A 21,992-nucleotide genomic window follows, 5' to 3' on the forward strand; every position below is an offset into this window, starting at 1 on the left:
AGGAAGTCTAGAGAAGGAAGTTACTCAAGAAAATATCTGTCAAATTCTAACCCTTGTATTTCACTTTGTTTAACAGGATTATTGCAACAGTAGTGGATCAGTAATTTGTCACAATATACAAGAGATGTTAACAGGATGCGTGTCTCCACAGAACATTCCAGACAGACATTGTAGCGTATGCAGTATACAATTATTGGCAGACAAATAGTATTTGATGGACAGCATGAATTTCATGTTTGAAAACACATTTCAAATCTTACATTTGCAGGGATTTGTTAGTGTAATTAAGTGATCTTGTCTTAGTTCTCCAGCCTTGTATGTTGGCCTCTTGCAGTACTGTTGTCTTCCCTGTGGCTCAGTTGGTAGAGCATGGTGTGTGCAACGCCAGGGTTGTGGGTGCAATTCCCACGGGGGGGCCAGTACAGAAAAAAAGTATGATGGGGCTTCTTTCCAAATGGCACTCTATTCTCTATATAGTGCACTACTGTTGGTCCCTGTCAAAATAAGGGTGCTATATAGGGATAGTGCTCTGGTCAAAAATAGCACTATACAGGGAATAGGATGCCATGTGGGAAGCTCTGATAAAAAATAAATAGCACTATATAGGGCTGTTTAACAACCGGCCGTGATTGGGAGTCCCATAAGGGTGACACACAGTTGGCCAGTGTAGGCCGTCATTGTAAATAAGAATGTTCTTTACTGACTTGCCTAGTTAATAAATGGGTCTGACATATCTGAAGCAAGGATATGCATATTCTTGATACCATTTGAAAGGAAACACTGAAGTTTGTGGAAATGTGAAATTAATGCAGGAGAATATAACACATTAGATCTGGTGAAATGCAAGAGCAAGGCCATAATGTATTATTGCAGTTTAGATTTCAGCCACTAGAAGGCAGCAAAGTTTCAGATTGATCCAGTGAAACATTTCAATACTGGACAATATTTTGTATCTGCCCAAATTGGTCAATTGATACATTTTCAAGTACGGTGGTTATATAAAATTAAAGTTCACACACTCCCAGGAATGTCATACATGATGGATAATTGACTTATACACATCTAGATGGCCAGGAGCTAGAGACAGCAGGGTTTGAAACTGTAGAAACCAGTTCCTACATTTGAATATAAAAATTGATTTTTATCAAACAAAAATATGCTTGCTACATTTTATTTATGGGACCCTCAGGATGACAAATCAGAGCAAGATTACTGAATGTAAGTACATTATTTACCTTCAGAGGTGAATGTATCAAACCAGTTGCTGCGACAAATGTTTTGTTGTTGTGCACTATCCTCAAACAATAGCATGGTCTTTTTTTCCCACTGTAATAGCTACTGTAAATTGGACAGTGCAGTTAGATGAACAAGAATTTAAGCTTTCTGCCCATATAAGACATGTCTATGTCCCAGGAAATGTTCTTGTTGCTTACAACCTCATGCTAATCACATTAGCGCATGTTAGCTCAACTGTCCCGGTGGAGGGACACTGATCCCGAAGGTGGTTTACCTTTATATTTTTTCTAACAATTTTTTATATAGGGAAAAGGTTGCTTTTGGGATGCTCTTGTAAAAAAAATAGCACTATATATGGAATAGGTTGCCATTTGGAATGCATTCAAATTACCTCGATTAACCTGTATCCCCACACATTGACTCAGTACCGGTACCCCCTGTATGTAGCCTCGTTATTGTTATGTACATTTCTTGTGTTACCTTGTGATTGATTAGATTTTTTAAAGTTTATTTAGTAAATATTTTCTTAAATCTATTTATTGAACTGCATTGTTGGTTAAAGGCTTGTAAGTAAGCATTTCAAGCTAAGGTCTACACCTGTTCAGCGCATCTGACAAAATACAATTTCATTTGATTTGATTCTTGGTCTCTTGAAAGGCAGTGTGATCCATCTCCAGCAGGGGGCAGGGTAGTTGGTAGTTCAGGGTCGGCAGCGCTGGATGAAGCGGGGATAGAGACACACGTCTCTGATGTGGTGTCTGTTCAGCAGCCAGGTTAGGAACCTCTCCAGGCCCAGCCCGTAGCCACCATGGGGACAGGTCCCATACTTCCTCTGGAAGACACAAATGTTGACATTATTAAGGAAACACACCATCAAAAATGTCTAACAGATTCTCTATTTATTTTCATAAAACATTTCTGGAAACACTAGGGTGTCTAACCTATGACCCCAACTGCCATACTAAAATCGCAATGAAGAACACCCCCTTGTGTATTTTTCCTGAAATCATTAATAAGATTTACAGGTCTGATTTTCTCTTCCTGGCTGAGTACATACCTGGTCAGTGTACCAGTATTAGAGGGTTGGGTAGATGTACATACCTGGTCAGTGTACCAGTAGTAAGGGGCTGGGTCAATGCCTTCCCTCTTGTATCCCTCCAGCAGTTCCTCAGCATCCCAGATCCTCATAGACCCTCCTACTATCTCTCCAACATTAGGCATCAGCACATCCACCTGGGGAGAGGAGCAGCAGGGACAATGAGGATGTCTTTCAGGGCCCATATTCAAAAAGCCTCTCAGAGAAAGAGTCCTGATCTAGAATCAGCTCCCCCCTGTCCATATTCTTATTCATTATTATCTAACAGGACAAAACTGATCTCAGATCAGAACCCAGAGACATTTTTTAATCAGGCCCTGGGTAAGGTTCATGATGGCTTCTCTGAGGTGTGGTTTTTCAGGTCATGGTTTCCGTGATGTAAGCTCTCTGCTGGTCAGTGACTCACCGACTCAGTGAGGCGTCGGTCCTCAGGACAGCGCTGCATGTAGAAGGACTTGATCTCAGCAGGGAAGCGGCACAGCAGGATGGTCTCACCGATGGCATCAGTCATCAGCCTCTCTGGGGCCTCTGGGATGTCCTGAAACAAAAGGAGGGAGAAGGTTTTATAACACATCACAATAACAGGAGCTGGACGAAGAGAAGATCCACTGAACAATAATACATTGATGGAGTAGCTAAACACCGAGCGGACATTCCGCTTTTCTCTTTACGTCAGTTTCCTGGACACAGATTAAGTTATGGACTCAAAAGCTGCTTCAACAGATTCTCCTTTGAAAGTAATATGTAGTCCAGGACTAGGCTCAATCTGTGTCCTGAAAACCGGTCCTAAAAATGTCAGCAAACAACCACAGGTCGACACTGTCCAAATATTATTTCTGAGGGAGATAGTGAATAGATGGAGTGATTATAATTGACAGTGGTACATGCCGACCCTAAACCATTTATCAAATGTCATTTATTCATAGTCAAATGTACCTCTCCGAACTCATAGTATGTCCCATCATCCTTTTTGATGTCATGCTCCTTCAGCCAGATGATGGCATCTGAGTAGTTAATCCTCTTGAAGGGCCTCTTGGGGGGCTTGAAGTCCTGGAGAAGATGGAAAGGAAAAGGACAGGCCACATTAGTACTGTGCTATTCTCATGTTTAGCCTTTCACCACCACACAAGGATTCTAAAAAAGGTCAAGGAAACTTGAATCTTAAAAAGGAAACATTCTTTCAAGATAAACCCTTTAAGAATACATCCGTCTCAGGGAACAAGACTACGAGAGAGAAGGGGAGAGGGAGTCAAACAGAGATAACTAATAGCGGCCAATGAGACGTCAGACGTACAGGGTTGACTTGGTAGAGTAGAGAAGCAGCAGGAGACTTCAGGACTCTGTCCACCACATCACACACCAGATCCTCCAGCCTGCTCAGTAGGTCCTCATAGGTCATGAAGGGGCACTCTGCCTCTATGTGAGTGTACCTACACAGGGGATGAGAAGCAGAGGCAGAGTGCCCTATAGTATGTAGTTATACTATGTTAAACACTAGAAAGTGTCTGTTGAAGAATAGGTTGTCAGTGAAACTAACCTGTTATAAATAAAAGGTAAATACAAATAGAGGGTTTCCTAAGGTCATGTTTTGCTATCAGAATGACTCCAATTTGAAACAGCAAAATAAAACAATTCCAGCACTCACTCAGACAGGTGCCTGCGGGTGCGGGACTGCTCTGCGCGGTAGGACTGAGCGATACAGAAGGTGTCTCCCAGAGCAGGGATGCAGGTCTCCAGGTAGAGCTGAGAGGACTGGGTCAGGAACGCCTCCTCCCCAAAGTAGTTCAGGTTGAACAGGGTGGAACCTCCCTCCACCTGGGTCTGCACCAGAGTGGGTGGGGTGATCTTTGGGGGAACAAATACAAAATCAGAGATTTAGACATACACGCACAAGGCTGAAAATATACAATTCAAGATTCATGGCTTCCCACTAACCACATTGCCATCCATTTTGTGAATCAAGTCACATTAAACGATAAATCACAACAGCAGTGATGGAAACAGGCCGTTTCAGTACAATTTTATAAATCCGACAGATAATAGGCACCTGCAATTTACCACATACCAGATAAATTACACATTAAACCAGAATCATGGCCTCCAACCAAATAACATTTTAATGTTGAATACTTTAGTCCAGGACATTTTTTTTCCCCTTGAAGAGAAAAAAAATCTCAATTTCAGTTGTGATTTAGTGTTTCTCTTGGTCCTGTGCAGTTTTAAATCAATCAAATATGTGTAAACACCACATTTTTTCAAGTTCAACTTATTTTAGAAGAAATTGTGAATTACGCAAAGGTGAGAATATATTTGACTGCATCTGTATATTACTATTCTATGTTCTATTTATTTAGGTGGTTTTAAGCTTCAAAGAGCTCAAACAGAGGACGTTTGTACAGTGTACCCACTCTTACCTCATAGTATCCACGGTTGAAGAAGTGATCCCTGAAACACTGTGTGACAGTGGAGCGGATCCGGAGTATCTTGGACACGTTCTCCCCACGGATCATCATGTGTCTGTTGTTGAGCTGAACGTCAACATCAGACTCCATGTTCAGCAGGTTGTCAGCTCCTCCAGCTGGCGCCAGACCCACCAGCTCCCAGAAGTCACAGTGCAGCTCATGACCACCAGGGGCCTGGAGAAGGAGGAAGAGAGGAGAGAGGACATCCTAGTCAGTCATAGCTCTAACAAGAAAATAACAAACCATTTAATACATGAATTAGATTCAGAGTTAAAAAGGGACAGTTTTCCCAGAACCAGATTGGGCCTAGTCCTGGGCCAAAAAAAATAAAACAAGGTTTGAAGGAAAATATTACAGTTTAATGTGGGTAATTAAAGTAAGTAAGTGAAAAATCTGTACCTGCTTTCCCTCAGGTACTTGCTTCACTGTCCCATACAGAGCCACTGTGCTTTCAGTGGACAGCACCAGGGCATTATAACACTGACACTATAATGGTGACAAAAACAAAACGAATTTAACAAATGAGAAAAAAATAAAAGAAAGCATATTATTCAATTTTGTAATAAAAGAAAGAAATGAACACATTTATTTAAGAGATTTTTGTATTTTTTTTTTTACCAATTTATCGTTGAGAACACACTGCAGGAAACCAGTTCCATCTCTCAGCACGATGAACAGCAGGTTCTTTCCTAGCAAGAGAATGACAATATGTTCTCAATCAACTTACCTGGTAAAATAATGGTCAAATACAAAATAAAGAGAATAATAAAACACACTATGAGCCATGAAGCCCCTCTCACTCCAAATAAGTCTGTAGTGCTGGATTCTCTAGCTGGAGGACCAGTGGTTTTATTCCCCCATGTTGGTTTTTGGGGGAATTTTCATTGTTGGACATAAAACAGTACAAAACACCAGGAAATCAGCTTCAAGTGATTGTGTAAATCTGTTCAAGTATTCGCACGCATAATAAATAACGTGATTGTTTACAAATGGAAGAAAGGTTTGAACTATTTAGTCAAATATTATATCGGTTTGAGATTGTTGCGTTCAATTTGCAGTCTCCAAATTATTTGTAATAATGTTCCGGCCCCTGACCAGAAATAAATGGTCCCGCGGCTGAATCTAGTTGATGATCCCTGCTGTAGTAAATAGGAAACTCAGAGGGTGTTGTGTTGACTGTATCCTGAGCATATACTGTTAGTTAACAACCTGTATGTTATAATCTAGTTACAGTGTTGTGGCATGCTGACAACTGCTGGGTTAGACACACATTAACTAACAATCCTCACCTTGTTTTCTCATTCGGTGCACCCAGCCAAACACCTTCACTCTCTCCCCCGGAGAGGCTCCAGCTGATAGATTTTCACCTGTTGGGAAAGGGTTGATTACATTTCTAGAATTCAACACAATGGAAGATAAAGATGTGATTCTTATTTCCAAACGTGACTTTTTATTTGTATTTGTTTTAATCCTTTTTAAACAATACAAAACATACAAAGATGAATTTCACAGGATGCTGACAAAAGAGAATATAGTGGATCTGACCGTTTTGGGCTCTGGAAGGCTTGAGTCATTCTCGATGGTGATTTTCTTAGCATCTTCCAGGTTCTTCTCTCGTCTCTCAGAATCCTCTGCCTTTAAATCAACGTTGAAAATAACTTATAAATAGTAGCTCACATGGGATACTGCTGCCTGTGAATATTTTACTGATAGCCACAACAGTTTATGGCCAAATATGAGACTGTGTGAATAATTATAATAGTGGCATCCCAAAAGGAACCCTATTCCCTACAAAGTGCACTACTTTTGACCAGAAGTATAGGAAATAGGGTTCCTATATAGGGAATAGGGTTCCATTTGGAATGAACATGCCTCAGACTATTTCCCCACACTGCCGCCTCTCCCACATACCTCCTTTTTGTCTTTGGAGTCGCTCTTCATCTGCTCTCTAGCAAATACCTTCATCACATTTTTCATCTGCGTCTTGGAGATCACTGCCCAACGCTAGAGAAATAGGGGAAACTAAATCAGAACGTGAAACCAAATGAAAGTGAAACCAAACGACTTCGTTTTCAATGCTTCTAACTATGTACCTCTCCGTCCTTCTGAGAGTCCACATAGATGGTGGGGAATGGCTCCTTTCCAGCAAATGTCAAAGCCTTTGAAATCAAATAGTTGTTATAGCAATTCACTTAATTTTGATTGATTCAAAGATGCGTAGACATATCAGTTCTGTTGGATGGAGTCATAATTAAACACAAATAGGTGTACACAACACTGATTCATCTTACCCTCAATGAGGTCTTGAAAGGCTTCTGCTCTGTTCCATCACCATCCTGGTCATTTCCTTCTTTGTCAGACACATACAGCCCACCTGGAAGAAGTGGAAACAACTCAACACTTGATTCTGAATGTGTTATTTCAACTAACTAAACCTAGTTTGACATGGTCATTCATGATGAAAACTCCTGTATTCAACACCCCACTATGCAGCCTATTTCACCCACCCAAAGGTTGGAGATCTGATGAAGCATGACAGTGATTATGCTAGCTAGGCAAGATGCTAGCTAGGCAAGATGCTCGTTGGCTAGATAACAGGAGCGTGACAGACATGTTACCACATGCTTGGGTACAGGGACGACAGAAATGGAGGAAAAAAAAGCTCAAACGAAAGTAGAGCTCACACCGATGCGTAGTAAGCTTAACTTGTTTTAACTAACTAGACAGTCAAGATAAGCTTGAGCTATGCAATGATTTTTTTTTTTATTTTTAAGTCATGACATTGGTGGTATGAAAGCTAGCTAGCAACACCGGTCTGATGCAACACATCGCATGAGTTCATCATTGTTACAATGGTTGTAAATTAGCTAGCCATGTTATCTACTTACCCACTGAGAGTCCGCCTGTGGTTTTCGTTACCTCCTCTGCCATACCCACGTAGAAATTGTATAAAATGTGTATATTTTAACGGATTACTAGCTAGCTAATAATAATACGAATATGAACCTGCTCTCGTTGGTGTTTGTGCGCATGCGTATGGTGCATACAATTTCCGCATAGATCGTGAACGGTGATTGGTTACAGTGTGCAGTAAATTGAACGTGGATTCGTACCCAGTCCCTGCCATTCATTGTCGTTCCGCCCTGAAATGATGAAAGGACCAATACGGTGTGGTTTATGGCTCGAGAGATGTGGCTAGATATGATTCATGCTTATTTCATTGTTAATTCAACCCATTGCATCATGTAAAGAGCTCGCAAATTAAGCATTTCACTGTACTGTTTTACACCTAGGGCACCCTGTGCATGTGACAACTACAAAAGAAAAGACAAAAACGTTGCTTCCATTTTTTTTATCAATACATTTTTGTTAATAATGCTTGAAATATTATAGAACCAATCTTCCAATGGAAAAATGCCTCTGTGGCTGTGAATAATAAATTCATCTCATAATTCATCCGGACTGGATGAATACAACAGCTATGGATCACTTTGAGAAGTTCACATTTTTAGTATGGGTCTCGTTAATTTCCAAGTCTTCAGTCATGTGATCAGTGGGATGCGGTTCAACTTTACCCCTGTGCAGTTTCTCATACAACTGTATCACAAAAAAGAAGAGTAGATACATCAGATCAAGTATGTATTTCATATAAGAGTCTTGTAAAGCACCAGAAATAAACTCAGAATTTCAGTCAAATATATTTCCCCTTATTGAGCCAAATGTTATCATTAATAAAACATATCAAGCTGCATACATTAAGAATAAGTACTTACAGTGACCCAAATGGGTAAATGTAGTATTCCATACACTACAACAAGGCAAAAGAAGAATGTTTCGATGTAGATGGTGTTTTCAAAGAGCATGGAGTATGTCAGGGGCATTTCATCTTTATACTGAAATGTTGAAAAAGTCAACCAACGTTTTAATGCATTAGCAAGTGCTTAAACAGTTTTCATAAATGTATCAGTTCAAAAGGTAGTCACAAACCTGAGCCATCTTTTTTGCAGGTGCATGGTAACAGATGAAAGAAAAAAAACTGCACACATCACTGCTCTGGCTAGTATCACTGCTCTGGCTAGTATCACTGCTCTGGCTAGTATCACTGCTAGTATCACTGCTCTGGCTAGTATCACTGCTAGTATCACTACTCTGGCTAGTATCACTGCTCTGGCTAGTATCATTGCTCTGGCTAGTATCACTGCTCTGGCTAGTATCACTGCTAGTATCACTACTCTGGCTAGTATCACTGCTCTGGCTAGTATCACTGCTAGTATCACTACTCTGGCTAGTATCACTGCTCTGGCTAGTATCACTGCTAGTATCACTACTCTGGTTAGTATCACTGCTCTGGCTAGTATCACTGCTAGTATCACTGCTCTGGCTGGTATCACTGCTCTGGCTAGTATCACTGCTCTGGCTAGTATCACTGCTCTGGCTAGTATCACTGCTAGTATCACTGCTCTGGCTGGTATCACTACTCTGGCTAGTATCACTACTCTGGCTAGTATCACTACTCTGGCTAGTATCACTACTCTGGCTAGTATCACTGCTCTGGCTAGTATCACTGCTCTGGCAAGTATCACTGCTAGTATCACTACTCTGGCTAGTATCACTGCTCTGGCTAGTATCACTGCTCTGGCTAGTATCACTGCTCTGGCTAGTATCACTGCTAGTATCACTACTCTGGCTAGTATCACTGCTCTGGCTAGTATCACTGCTCTGGCTAGTATCACTGCTAGTATCACTGCTCTGGCTAGTATCACTGCTCTGGCTAGTATCACTGCTCTGGCTAGTATCACTGCTAGTATCACTGCTCTGGCTAGTATCACTGCTGGTATCACTGCTCTGGCTAGTATCACTGCTAGTATCACTGCTCTGGCTAGTATCACTGCTAGTATCACTGCTCTGGCTAGTATCACTGCTAGTATCATTGCTCTGGCTAGTATCACTGCTCTGGCTAGTATCACTGCTAGTATCACTGCTCTGGCTAGTATCACTGCTCTAGTTAGTATGACTGCTCTGGCTAGTATCACTGCTCTAGTTAGTATCACTGCTCTGGCTAGTATCACTGCTCTGGCTAGTATCACTGCTCTGGCTAGTATCAATGCTCTAGTTAGTATCACTGCTCTGGCTAGTATCACTGCTCTGGCTAGTATCACTGCTAGTATCACTGCTCTGGCTAGTATCACTGCTAGTATCACTGCTCTGGCTAGTATCAATGCTCTAGTTAGTATCACTGCTCTGGCTAGTATCACTGCTCTGGCTAGTATCACTGCTCTGGCTAGTATCACTGCTCTAGTTAGTATCACTGCTCTAGTTAGTATCACTGCTCTGGTTAGTATCACTGCTCTAGTTAGTTTCACTGCTCTAGTTAGTTTCACTGCTCTGGTTAGTATCACTGCTAGTATCACTGCTCTGGCTAGTTTCACTGCTCTGGCTAGTTTCACTGCTCTGGCTAGTATCACTGCTCTGGCTAGTATCACTGCTCTGGCTAGTATCAATGCTCTAGTTAGTATCACTGCTCTGGCTAGTATCACTGCTAGTATCACTGCTCTGGCTAGTATCACTGCTAGTATCACTGCTCTGGCTAGTATCAATGCTCTAGTTAGTATCACTGCTCTGGCTAGTATCACTGCTCTGGCTAGTATCACTGCTCTGGCTAGTATCACTGCTCTGGCTAGTATCACTGCTCTAGTTAGTATCACTGCTCTAGTTAGTATCACTGCTCTAGTTAGTTTCACTGCTCTGGTTAGTATCACTGCTAGTATCACTGCTCTGGCTAGTTTCACTGCTCTGGCTAGTATCACTGCTAGTATCACTGCTCTGGCTAGTATCACTGCTAGTATCACTGCTCTGGCTAGTATCACTGCTAGTATCATTGCTCTGGCTAGTATCACTGCTCTGGCTAGTATCACTGCTAGTATCACTGCTCTGGCTAGTATCACTGCTCTAGTTAGTATCACTGCTCTGGCTAGTATCACTGCTCTAGTTAGTATCACTGCTCTGGCTAGTATCACTGCTCTGGCTAGTATCACTGCTCTGGCTAGTATCAATGCTCTAGTTAGTATCACTGCTCTGGCTAGTATCACTGCTCTGGCTAGTATCACTGCTAGTATCACTGCTCTGGCTAGTATCACTGCTAGTATCACTGCTCTGGCTAGTATCAATGCTCTAGTTAGTATCACTGCTCTGGCTAGTATCACTGCTCTGGCTAGTATCACTGCTCTGGCTAGTATCACTGCTCTGGCTAGTATCACTGCTCTAGTTAGTATCACTGCTCTAGTTAGTATCACTGCTCTGGTTAGTATCACTGCTCTAGTTAGTTTCACTGCTCTAGTTAGTTTCACTGCTCTGGTTAGTATCACTGCTAGTATCACTGCTCTGGCTAGTTTCACTGCTCTGGCTAGTTTCACTGCTCTGGCTAGTATCACTGCTCTGGCTAGTATCACTGCTCTGGCTAGTATCAATGCTCTAGTTAGTATCACTGCTCTGGCTAGTATCACTGCTAGTATCACTGCTCTGGCTAGTATCACTGCTAGTATCACTGCTCTGGCTAGTATCAATGCTCTAGTTAGTATCACTGCTCTGGCTAGTATCACTGCTCTGGCTAGTATCACTGCTCTGGCTAGTATCACTGCTCTGGCTAGTATCACTGCTCTAGTTAGTATCACTGCTCTAGTTAGTATCACTGCTCTAGTTAGTATCACTGCTCTAGTTAGTTTCACTGCTCTGGTTAGTATCACTGCTAGTATCACTGCTCTGGCTAGTTTCACTGCTCTGGCTAGTTTCACTGCTCTGGCTAGTATCACTGCTCTGGCTAGTATCACTGCTCTGGCTAGTATCACTGCTCTGGCTAGTATCACTGCTTTTTATTAAGCTCTATGTATCGACCTCAAGGCCTTAGTCAGAGCTTTTGTGAGTTTTGAAAAAATGATTAGCACCCTTATGTATACATAGCTCCACCCACATCGAATGGGGTTGGAATCGTGGGAAATAAGTACGTTTTACCAAATATAACAATGTTAATTTCATAATTATTCTAATAAAGTTGTGTACATAAAACGTATTAAACACGTCTGTAAAACCACAATGAGGACATCAACCCATCAAGCTAGTTTTTATAAATCATTGGGAACAGCGTAAGAAAAACGTCAAAGTAATCTGAAATGGAGGCATTAATTCATGTTCACATTTACACCATAACATACATAGGCATTTCATCATTAAGACCTTTAGGAAATCATGTCTGGAGGGTCAAAATCCAAAAACATTGTATTTTACTCAGAATATTATTTATATCACCTCCCCTTGTCTGATAACTTTCTTTATGCCACAAAATCTAAAGTTAGAAATGTCATTTAATTTGGAATCGTTTCCTGTATGTGGGAGAAATATTCACACTTCATCATATTGTTGCACTGTGCGCGACCTCTGCATTTATAGCTACCATTCAGAAGAGGGCATGAAAGAGACTGGCTCGTTTTCTTTTGTGGCTGGCAGTTGGCATGGAACAATTTAATGCCTAAATTGCGACCTCTTATATATACAATAAATTGTGGATTCTTAAATTCAGCTGGCAAAGCTGGGTCCGATGATAAAACATACCAGGGTTTCTTGACAGCATCTCCCACTTTACGCGAGTTCAAAAGTGTATGGGGTGGTGAACAAAATCAAATCAACAATACAGCGTGTTCTTTAGCTTTAGTGGGTCTTTTTTTAGTAGCAGTTCATCTCATGTTTTCCCTAATGCCAAATTAAGAGCTTCATTCACACATTGTCGACAGTAGCCTCTTCTTAGAAACCTACTGCGCATCTCCGCTTCTTTTTCTAGATAATCCTCTGTGGAGTGGCATATACGGCGCAGTCTGAAAAACTGGCTTCTTGGAAGTCCTCTTTTAATTGCTCATGGTGGAAGCTGTCCCCCTGTAATGGAGTATTTCTGTTCGTTTCTTTTCTACACACGTTTTACAGACATGTTTAATACTTTTTATGTGCACACTTTATTAGAATATTTATGAAATGCACATTGTTATATTTGATAAAACGTAATAAAGAGCAGTGATAGTAGCAAGAGCAGTGTGTGGGTTTCTTATTTTTTCTCATAAATATATCAGTAAAATCTACTGAACCTGGCTAAGTAGGCCGCTAATCTGAGTGAGCAAAGACTACAAATGAAGTGTGTATTGGGCCTAATTTGATAAATGTGAAAAAACTAAGTGTTTTCTAAGTGATAAAACATTTTAAAATGGTGATGCCCCATACTCAATGCCAATATATGAAACCCCCACCAGAACCACAGCCTAATTCATAACAAAGATGCCCTACAAATAACTTACATCACTGGCTTGCATTCCTTTTACATTAGTTGCAGGATCCTTTTTAAGGAAAAAAGGGAATTTCAACAACTCCTGTCTTTCTCCTTGCCACCTCTTCTTCGATTCTTGGACCCTTGAGTCTGTGAAACCAAAACAACTTTTGAACAATGCAGGATGGTGATTGAAGGCATTCTCTTTCAAATTCTCCCTGATGTTCATTGGTCATTCATTTCAATGTATGTGAAATATATTTTCCCTGAACATGAGAAACTATTTAAAACCCTAACATGACCTCAAAAAGTCTCAAGGTCAGACCAAATTAGTAAGGGCCTTTGATGGTCAAAATACATAGTTAGCATGTGTTACCTTGTGATTGATTAGATTTTTTAAAGTTTATTTAGTAAATATTTTCTTAAATCTATTTATTGAACTGCATTGTTGGTTAAAGGCTTGTAAGTAAGCATTTCAAGCTAAGGTCTACACCTGTTCAGCGCATCTGACAAAATACAATTTCATTTGATTTGATTCTTGGTCTCTTGAAAGGCAGTGTGATCCATCTCCAGCAGGGGGCAGGGTAGTTGGTAGTTCAGGGTCGGCAGCGCTGGATGAAGCGGGGATAGAGACACACGTCTCTGATGTGGTGTCTGTTCAGCAGCCAGGTTAGGAACCTCTCCAGGCCCAGCCCGTAGCCACCATGGGGACAGGTCCCATACTTCCTCTGGAAGACACAAATGTTGACATTATTAAGGAAACACACCATCAAAAATGTCTAACAGATTCTCTATTTATTTTCATAAAACATTTCTGGAAACACTAGGGTGTCTAACCTATGACCCCAACTGCCATACTAAAATCGCAATGAAGAACACCCCCTTGTGTATTTTTCCTGAAATCATTAATAAGATTTACAGGTCTGATTTTCTCTTCCTGGCTGAGTACATACCTGGTCAGTGTACCAGTATTAGAGGGTTGGGTAGATGTACATACCTGGTCAGTGTACCAGTAGTAAGGGGCTGGGTCAATGCCTTCCCTCTTGTATCCCTCCAGCAGTTCCTCAGCATCCCAGATCCTCATAGACCCTCCTACTATCTCTCCAACATTAGGCATCAGCACATCCACCTGGGGAGAGGAGCAGCAGGGACAATGAGGATGTCTTTCAGGGCCCATATTCAAAAAGCCTCTCAGAGAAAGAGTCCTGATCTAGAATCAGCTCCCCCCTGTCCATATTCTTATTCATTATTATCTAACAGGACAAAACTGATCTCAGATCAGAACCCAGAGACATTTTTTAATCAGGCCCTGGGTAAGGTTCATGATGGCTTCTCTGAGGTGTGGTTTTTCAGGTCATGGTTTCCGTGATGTAAGCTCTCTGCTGGTCAGTGACTCACCGACTCAGTGAGGCGTCGGTCCTCAGGACAGCGCTGCATGTAGAAGGACTTGATCTCAGCAGGGAAGCGGCACAGCAGGATGGTCTCACCGATGGCATCAGTCATCAGCCTCTCTGGGGCCTCTGGGATGTCCTGAAACAAAAGGAGGGAGAAGGTTTTATAACACATCACAATAACAGGAGCTGGACGAAGAGAAGATCCACTGAACAATAATACATTGATGGAGTAGCTAAACACCGAGCGGACATTCCGCTTTTCTCTTTACGTCAGTTTCCTGGACACAGATTAAGTTATGGACTCAAAAGCTGGTTCAACAGATTCTCCTTTGAAAGTAATATGTAGTCCAGGACTAGGCTCAATCTGTGTCCTGAAAACCGGTCCTAAAAATGTCAGCAAACAACCACAGGTCGACACTGTCCAAATATTATTTCTGAGGGAGATAGTGAATAGATGGAGTGATTATAATTGACAGTGGTACATGCCGACCCTAAACCATTTATCAAATGTCATTTATTCATAGTCAAATGTACCTCTCCGAACTCATAGTATGTCCCATCATCCTTTTTGATGTCATGCTCCTTCAGCCAGATGATGGCATCTGAGTAGTTAATCCTCTTGAAGGGCCTCTTGGGGGGCTTGAAGTCCTGGAGAAGATGGAAAGGAAAAGGACAGGCCACATTAGTACTGTGCTATTCTCATGTTTAGCCTTTCACCACCACACAAGGATTCTAAAAAAGGTCAAGGAAACTTGAATCTTAAAAAGGAAACATTCTTTCAAGATAAACCCTTTAAGAATACATCCGTCTCAGGGAACAAGACTACGAGAGAGAAGGGGAGAGGGAGTCAAACAGAGATAACTAATAGCGGCCAATGAGACGTCAGACGTACAGGGTTGACTTGGTAGAGTAGAGAAGCAGCAGGAGACTTCAGGACTCTGTCCACCACATCACACACCAGATCCTCCAGCCTGCTCAGTAGGTCCTCATAGGTCATGAAGGGGCACTCTGCCTCTATGTGAGTGTACCTACACAGGGGATGAGAAGCAGAGGCAGAGTGCCCTATAGTATGTAGTTATACTATGTTAAACACTAGAAAGTGTCTGTTGAAGAATAGGTTGTCAGTGAAACTAACCTGTTATAAATAAAAGGTAAATACAAATAGAGGGTTTCCTAAGGTCATGTTTTGCTATCAGAATGACTCCAATTTGAAACAGCAAAATAAAACAATTCCAGCACTCACTCAGACAGGTGCCTGCGGGTGCGGGACTGCTCTGCGCGGTAGGACTGAGCGATACAGAAGGTGTCTCCCAGAGCAGGGATGCAGGTCTCCAGGTAGAGCTGAGAGGACTGGGTCAGGAACGCCTCCTCCCCAAAGTAGTTCAGGTTGAACAGGGTGGAACCTCCCTCCACCTGGGTCTGCACCAGAGTGGGTGGGGTGATCTTTGGGGGAACAAATACAAAATCAGAGATTTAGACATACACGCACAAGGCTGAAAATATACAATTCAAGATTCATGGCTTCCCACTAACCACATTGCCATCCATTTTGTGAATCAAGTCACATTAAACGATAAATCACAACAGCAGTGATGGAAACAGGCCGTTTCAGTACAATTTTATAAATCCGACAGATAATAGGCACCTGCAATTTACCACATACCAGATAAATTACACATTAAACCAGAATCATGGCCTCCAACCAAATAACATTTTAATGTTGAATACTTTAGTCCAGGACATTTTTTTCCCCTTGAAGAGAAAAAAAATCTCAATTTCAGTTGTGATTTAGTGTTTCTCTTGGTCCTGTGCAGTTTTAAATCAATCAAATATGTGTAAACACCACATTTTTTCAAGTTCAACTTATTTTAGAAGAAATTGTGAATTACGCAAAGGTGAGAATATATTTGACTGCATCTGTATATTACTATTCTATGTTCTATTTATTTAGGTGGTTTTAAGCTTCAAAGAGCTCAAACAGAGGACGTTTGTACAGTGTACCCACTCTTACCTCATAGTATCCACGGTTGAAGAAGTGATCCCTGAAACACTGTGTGACAGTGGAGCGGATCCGGAGTATCTTGGACACGTTCTCCCCACGGATCATCATGTGTCTGTTGTTGAGCTGAACGTCAACATCAGACTCCATGTTCAGCAGGTTGTCAGCTCCTCCAGCTGGCGCCAGACCCACCAGCTCCCAGAAGTCACAGTGCAGCTCATGACCACCAGGGGCCTGGAGAAGGAGGAAGAGAGGAGAGAGGACATCCTAGTCAGTCATAGCTCTAACAAGAAAATAACAAACCATTTAATACATGAATTAGATTCAGAGTTAAAAAGGGGACAGTTTTCCCAGAACCAGATTGGGCCTAGTCCTGGGCCAAAAAAAATAAAACAAGGTTTGAAGGAAAATATTACAGTTTAATGTGGGTAATTAAAGTAAGTAAGTGAAAAATCTGTACCTGCTTTCCCTCAGGTACTTGCTTCACTGTCCCATACAGAGCCACTGTGCTTTCAGTGGACAGCACCAGGGCATTATAACACTGACACTATAATGGTGACAAAAACAAAACGAATTTAACAAATGAGAAAAAAATAAAAGAAAGCATATTATTCAATTTTGTAATAAAAGAAAGAAATGAACACATTTATTTAAGAGATTTTTGTATTTTTTTTTTTACCAATTTATCGTTGAGAACACACTGCAGGAAACCAGTTCCATCTCTCAGCACGATGAACAGCAGGTTCTTTCCTAGCAAGAGAATGACAATATGTTCTCAATCAACTTACCTGGTAAAATAATGGTCAAATACAAAATAAAGAGAATAATAAAACACACTATGAGCCATGAAGCCCCTCTCACTCCAAATAAGTCTGTAGTGCTGGATTCTCTAGCTGGAGGACCAGTGGTTTTATTCCCCCCATGTTGGTTTTTGGGGGAATTTTCATTGTTGGACATAAAACAGTACAAAACACCAGGAAATCAGCTTCAAGTGATTGTGTAAATCTGTTCAAGTATTCGCACGCATAATAAATAACGTGATTGTTTACAAATGGAAGAAAGGTTTGAACTATTTAGTCAAATATTATATCGGTTTGAGATTGTTGCGTTCAATTTGCAGTCTCCAAATTATTTGTAATAATGTTCCGGCCCCTGACCAGAAATAAATGGTCCCGCGGCTGAATCTAGTTGATGATCCCTGCTGTAGTAAATAGGAAACTCAGAGGGTGTTGTGTTGACTGTATCCTGAGCATATACTGTTAGTTAACAACCTGTATGTTATAATCTAGTTACAGTGTTGTGGCATGCTGACAACTGCTGGGTTAGACACACATTAACTAACAATCCTCACCTTGTTTTCTCATTCGGTGCACCCAGCCAAACACCTTCACTCTCTCCCCCCGGAGAGGCTCCAGCTGATAGATTTTCACCTGTTGGGAAAGGGTTGATTACATTTCTAGAATTCAACACAATGGAAGATAAAGATGTGATTCTTATTTCCAAACGTGACTTTTTATTTGTATTTGTTTTAATCCTTTTTAAACAATACAAAACATACAAAGATGAATTTCACAGGATGCTGACAAAAGAGAATATAGTGGATCTGACCGTTTTGGGCTCTGGAAGGCTTGAGTCATTCTCGATGGTGATTTTCTTAGCATCTTCCAGGTTCTTCTCTCGTCTCTCAGAATCCTCTGCCTTTAAATCAACGTTGAAAATAACTTATAAATAGTAGCTCACATGGGATACTGCTGCCTGTGAATATTTTACTGATAGCCACAACAGTTTATGGCCAAATATGAGACTGTGTGAATAATTATAAAAGTGGCATCCCAAAAGGAACCCTATTCCCTACAAAGTGCACTACTTTTGACCAGAAGTATAGGAAATAGGGTTCCTATATAGGGAATAGGGTTCCATTTGGAATGAACCTGCCTCAGACTATTTCCCCACACTGCCGCCTCTCCCACATACCTCCTTTTTGTCTTTGGAGTCGCTCTTCATCTGCTCTCTAGCAAATACCTTCATCACATTTTTCATCTGCGTCTTGGAGATCACTGCCCAACGCTAGAGAAATAGGGGAAACTAAATCAGAACGTGAAACCAAATGAAAGTGAAACCAAACGACTTCGTTTTCAATGCTTCTAACTATGTACCTCTCCGTCCTTCTGAGAGTCCACATAGATGGTGGGGAATGGCTCCTTTCCAGCAAATGTCAAAGCCTTTGAAATCAAATAGTTGTTATAGCAATTCACTTAATTTTGATTGATTCAAAGATGCGTAGACATATCAGTTCTGTTGGATGGAGTCATAATTAAACACAAATAGGTGTACACAACACTGATTCATCTTACCCTCAATGAGGTCTTGAAAGGCTTCTGCTCTGTTCCATCACCATCCTGGTCATTTCCTTCTTTGTCAGACACATACAGCCCACCTGGAAGAAGTGGAAACAACTCAACACTTGATTCTGAATGTGTTATTTCAACTAACTAAACCTAGTTTGACATGGTCATTCATGATGAAAACTCCTGTATTCAACACCCCACTATGCAGCCTATTTCACCCACCCAAAGGTTGGAGATCTGATGAAGCATGACAGTGATTATGCTAGCTAGGCAAGATGCTAACTAGGCAAGATGCTCGTTGGCTAGATAACAGGAGCGTGACAGACATGTTACCACATGCTTGGGTACAGGGACGACAGAAATGGAGGAAAAAAAGCTCAAACGAAAGTAGAGCTCACACCGATGCGTAGTAAGCTTAACTTGTTTTAACTAACTAGACAGTCAAGATAAGCTTGAGCTATGCAATGATTTTTAAAAATTTTAAGTCATGACATTGGTGCTATGAAAGCTAGCTAGCAACACCGGTCTGATGCAACACATCGCATGAGTTCATCATTGTTACAATGGTTGTAAATTAGCTAGCCATGTTATCTACTTACCCACTGAGAGTCCGCCTGTGGTTTTCGTTACCTCCTCTGCCATACCCACGTAGAAATTGTATAAAATGTGTATATTTTAACGGATTACTAGCTAGCTAATAATAATACGAATATGAACCTGCTCTCGTTGGTGTTTGTGCGCATGCGTATGGTGCATACAATTTCCGCATAGATCGTGAACGGTGATTGGTTACAGTGTGCAGTAAATTGAACGTGGATTCGTACCCAGTCCCTGCCATTCATTGTCGTTCCGCCCTGAAATGATGAAAGGACCAATACGGTGTGGTTTATGGCTCGAGAGATGTGGCTAGATATGATTCATGCTTATTTCATTGTTAATTCAACCCATTGCATCATGTAAAGAGCTCGCAAATTAAGCATTTCACTGTACTGTTTTACACCTAGGGCACCCTGTGCATGTGACAACTACAAAAGAAAAGACAAAAATGTTGCTTCCATTTTTTTATCAATACATTTTTGTTAATAATGCTTGAAATATTATAGAACCAATCTTCCAATGGAAAAATGCCTCTGTGGCTGTGAATAATAAATTCATCTCATAATTCATCCGGACTGGATGAATACAACAGCTATGGATCACTTTGAGAAGTTCACATTTTTAGTATGGGTCTCGTTAATTTCCAAGTCTTCAGTCATGTGATCAGTGGGATGCGGTTCAACTTTACCCCTGTGCAGTTTCTCATACAACTGTATCACAAAAAGAAGAGTAGATACATCAGATCAAGTATGTATTTCATATAAGAGTCTTGTAAAGCACCAGAAATAAACTCAGAATTTCAGTCAAATATATTTCCCCTTATTGAGCCAAATGTTATCATTAATAAAACATATCAAGCTGCATACATTAAGAATAAGTACTTACAGTGACCCAAATGGGTAAATGTAGTATTCCATACACTACAACAAGGCAAAAGAAGAATGTTTCGATGTAGATGGTGTTTTCAAAGAGCATGGAGTATGTCAGGGGCATTTCATCTTTATACTGAAATGTTGAAAAAGTCAACCAACGTTTTAATGCATTAGCAAGTGCTTAAACAGTTTTCATAAATGTATCAGTTCAAAAGGTAGTCACAAACCTGAGCCATCTTTTTTGCAGGTGCATGGTAACAGATGAAAGAAAAAAAACTGCACACATCACTGCTCTGGCTAGTATCACTGCTCTGGCTAGTATCACTGCTAGTATCACTGCTCTGGCTAGTATCACTGCTAGTATCACTACTCTGGCTAGTATCACTGCTCTGGCTAGTATCACTGCTCTGGCTAGTATCACTGCTAGTATCACTACTCTGGCTAGTATCACTGCTCTGGCTAGTATCACTGCTAGTATCACTACTCTGGCTAGTATCACTGCTCTGGCTAGTATCACTGTTAGTATCACTACTCTGGTTAGTATCACTGCTCTGGCTAGTATCACTGCTCTGGCTAGTATCACTACTCTGGCTAGTATCACTGCTCTGGCTAGTATCACTGCTCTGGCTAGTATCACTGCTCTGGCTAGTATCACTGCTAGTATCACTACTCTGGCTAGTATCACTGCTCTGGCTAGTATCACTGCTCTGGCTAGTATCACTGCTAGTATCACTGCTCTGGCTAGTATCACTGCTAGTATCACTGCTCTGGCTAGTATCACTGCTGGTATCACTGCTCTGGCTAGTATCACTGCTAGTATCACTGCTCTGGCTAGTATCACTGCTAGTATCACTGCTCTGGCTAGTATCACTGCTAGTATCACTGCTCTGGCTAGTATCACTGCTCTGGCTAGTATCACTGCTAGTATCACTGCTCTGGCTAGTATCACTGCTCTAGTTAGTATCACTGCTCTGGCTAGTATCACTGCTCTAGTTAGTATCACTGCTCTGGCTAGTATCACTGCTCTGGCTAGTATCACTGCTCTGGCTAGTATCACTGCTCTGGCTAGTATCACTGCTAGTATCACTGCTCTGGCTAGTATCAATGCTCTAGTTAGTATCACTGCTCTGGCTAGTATCACTGCTCTGGCTAGTATCACTGCTAGTATCACTGCTCTGGCTAGTATCAATGCTCTAGTTAGTATCACTGCTCTGGCTAGTATCACTGCTCTGGCTAGTATCACTGCTCTGGCTAGTATCACTGCTCTAGTTAGTATCACTGCTCTAGTTAGTATCACTGCTCTAGTTAGTTTCACTGCTAGTATCACTGCTCTGGCTAGTTTCACTGCTCTGGCTAGTATCACTGCTCTGGCTAGTATCACTGCTCTGGCTAGTATCACTGCTCTGGCTAGTATCACTGCTCTGGCTAGTATCACTGCTTTTTATTAAGCTCTATGTATCGACCTCAAGGCCTTAGTCAGAGCTTTTGTGAGTTTTGAAAAAATGATTAGCACCCTTATGTATACATAGCTCCACCCACATCGAATGGGGTTGGAATCGTGGGAAATAAGTACGTTTTACCAAATATAACAATGTTAATTTCATAATTATTCTAATAAAGTTGTGTACATAAAACACGTCTGTAAAACCACAATGAGGACATCAACCCATCAAGCTAGTTTTT

The 21,992-nt window shown here is 41.2% G+C and overlaps 1 protein-coding gene and 1 pseudogene across 4 annotated transcripts; both read right to left on the reverse strand.

Moving 5' to 3' along the window:
- Positions 1-39: 39 nt before the first annotated feature.
- LOC106596693 (asparagine--tRNA ligase, cytoplasmic-like) lies at positions 40-7,886 on the reverse strand (annotated as a pseudogene). Its single transcript, XR_006758754.1, has 15 exons — positions 7,683-7,886; positions 7,086-7,168; positions 6,888-6,953; positions 6,706-6,798; positions 6,340-6,429; positions 6,084-6,161; positions 5,413-5,483; positions 5,194-5,280; positions 4,747-4,968; positions 3,978-4,177; positions 3,627-3,762; positions 3,269-3,382; positions 2,739-2,870; positions 2,338-2,469; positions 40-2,068 (listed from the first exon to the last, which is right to left on the reverse strand). The product of XR_006758754.1 is annotated as an asparagine--tRNA ligase, cytoplasmic-like (transcript).
- Positions 40-19,643, reverse strand: LOC100195197 (syncoilin, intermediate filament protein). Of its 3 annotated transcripts, none has more exons than XR_006761795.1 (16): positions 19,440-19,643; positions 18,847-18,929; positions 18,649-18,714; positions 18,467-18,559; positions 18,101-18,190; positions 17,844-17,922; positions 17,172-17,242; positions 16,953-17,039; positions 16,505-16,726; positions 15,737-15,936; positions 15,386-15,521; positions 15,028-15,141; positions 14,498-14,629; positions 14,097-14,228; positions 13,476-13,827; positions 40-1,716 (listed from the first exon to the last, which is right to left on the reverse strand). XR_006761795.1 is itself a non-coding variant. In NM_001140226.1 (15 exon segments), coding segments are annotated over 15 exon segments (1,680 nt in total). In that variant the 5' UTR covers positions 19,483-19,560; the 3' UTR covers positions 12,776-13,695.
- Between the last annotated feature and the right edge of the window lie 2,349 nt (positions 19,644-21,992).

The sequence above is a fragment of the Salmo salar genome, chromosome ssa01, assembly GCF_905237065.1.
Source record: "Salmo salar chromosome ssa01, Ssal_v3.1, whole genome shotgun sequence".
Taxonomy (NCBI): domain Eukaryota; kingdom Metazoa; phylum Chordata; class Actinopteri; order Salmoniformes; family Salmonidae; genus Salmo; species Salmo salar.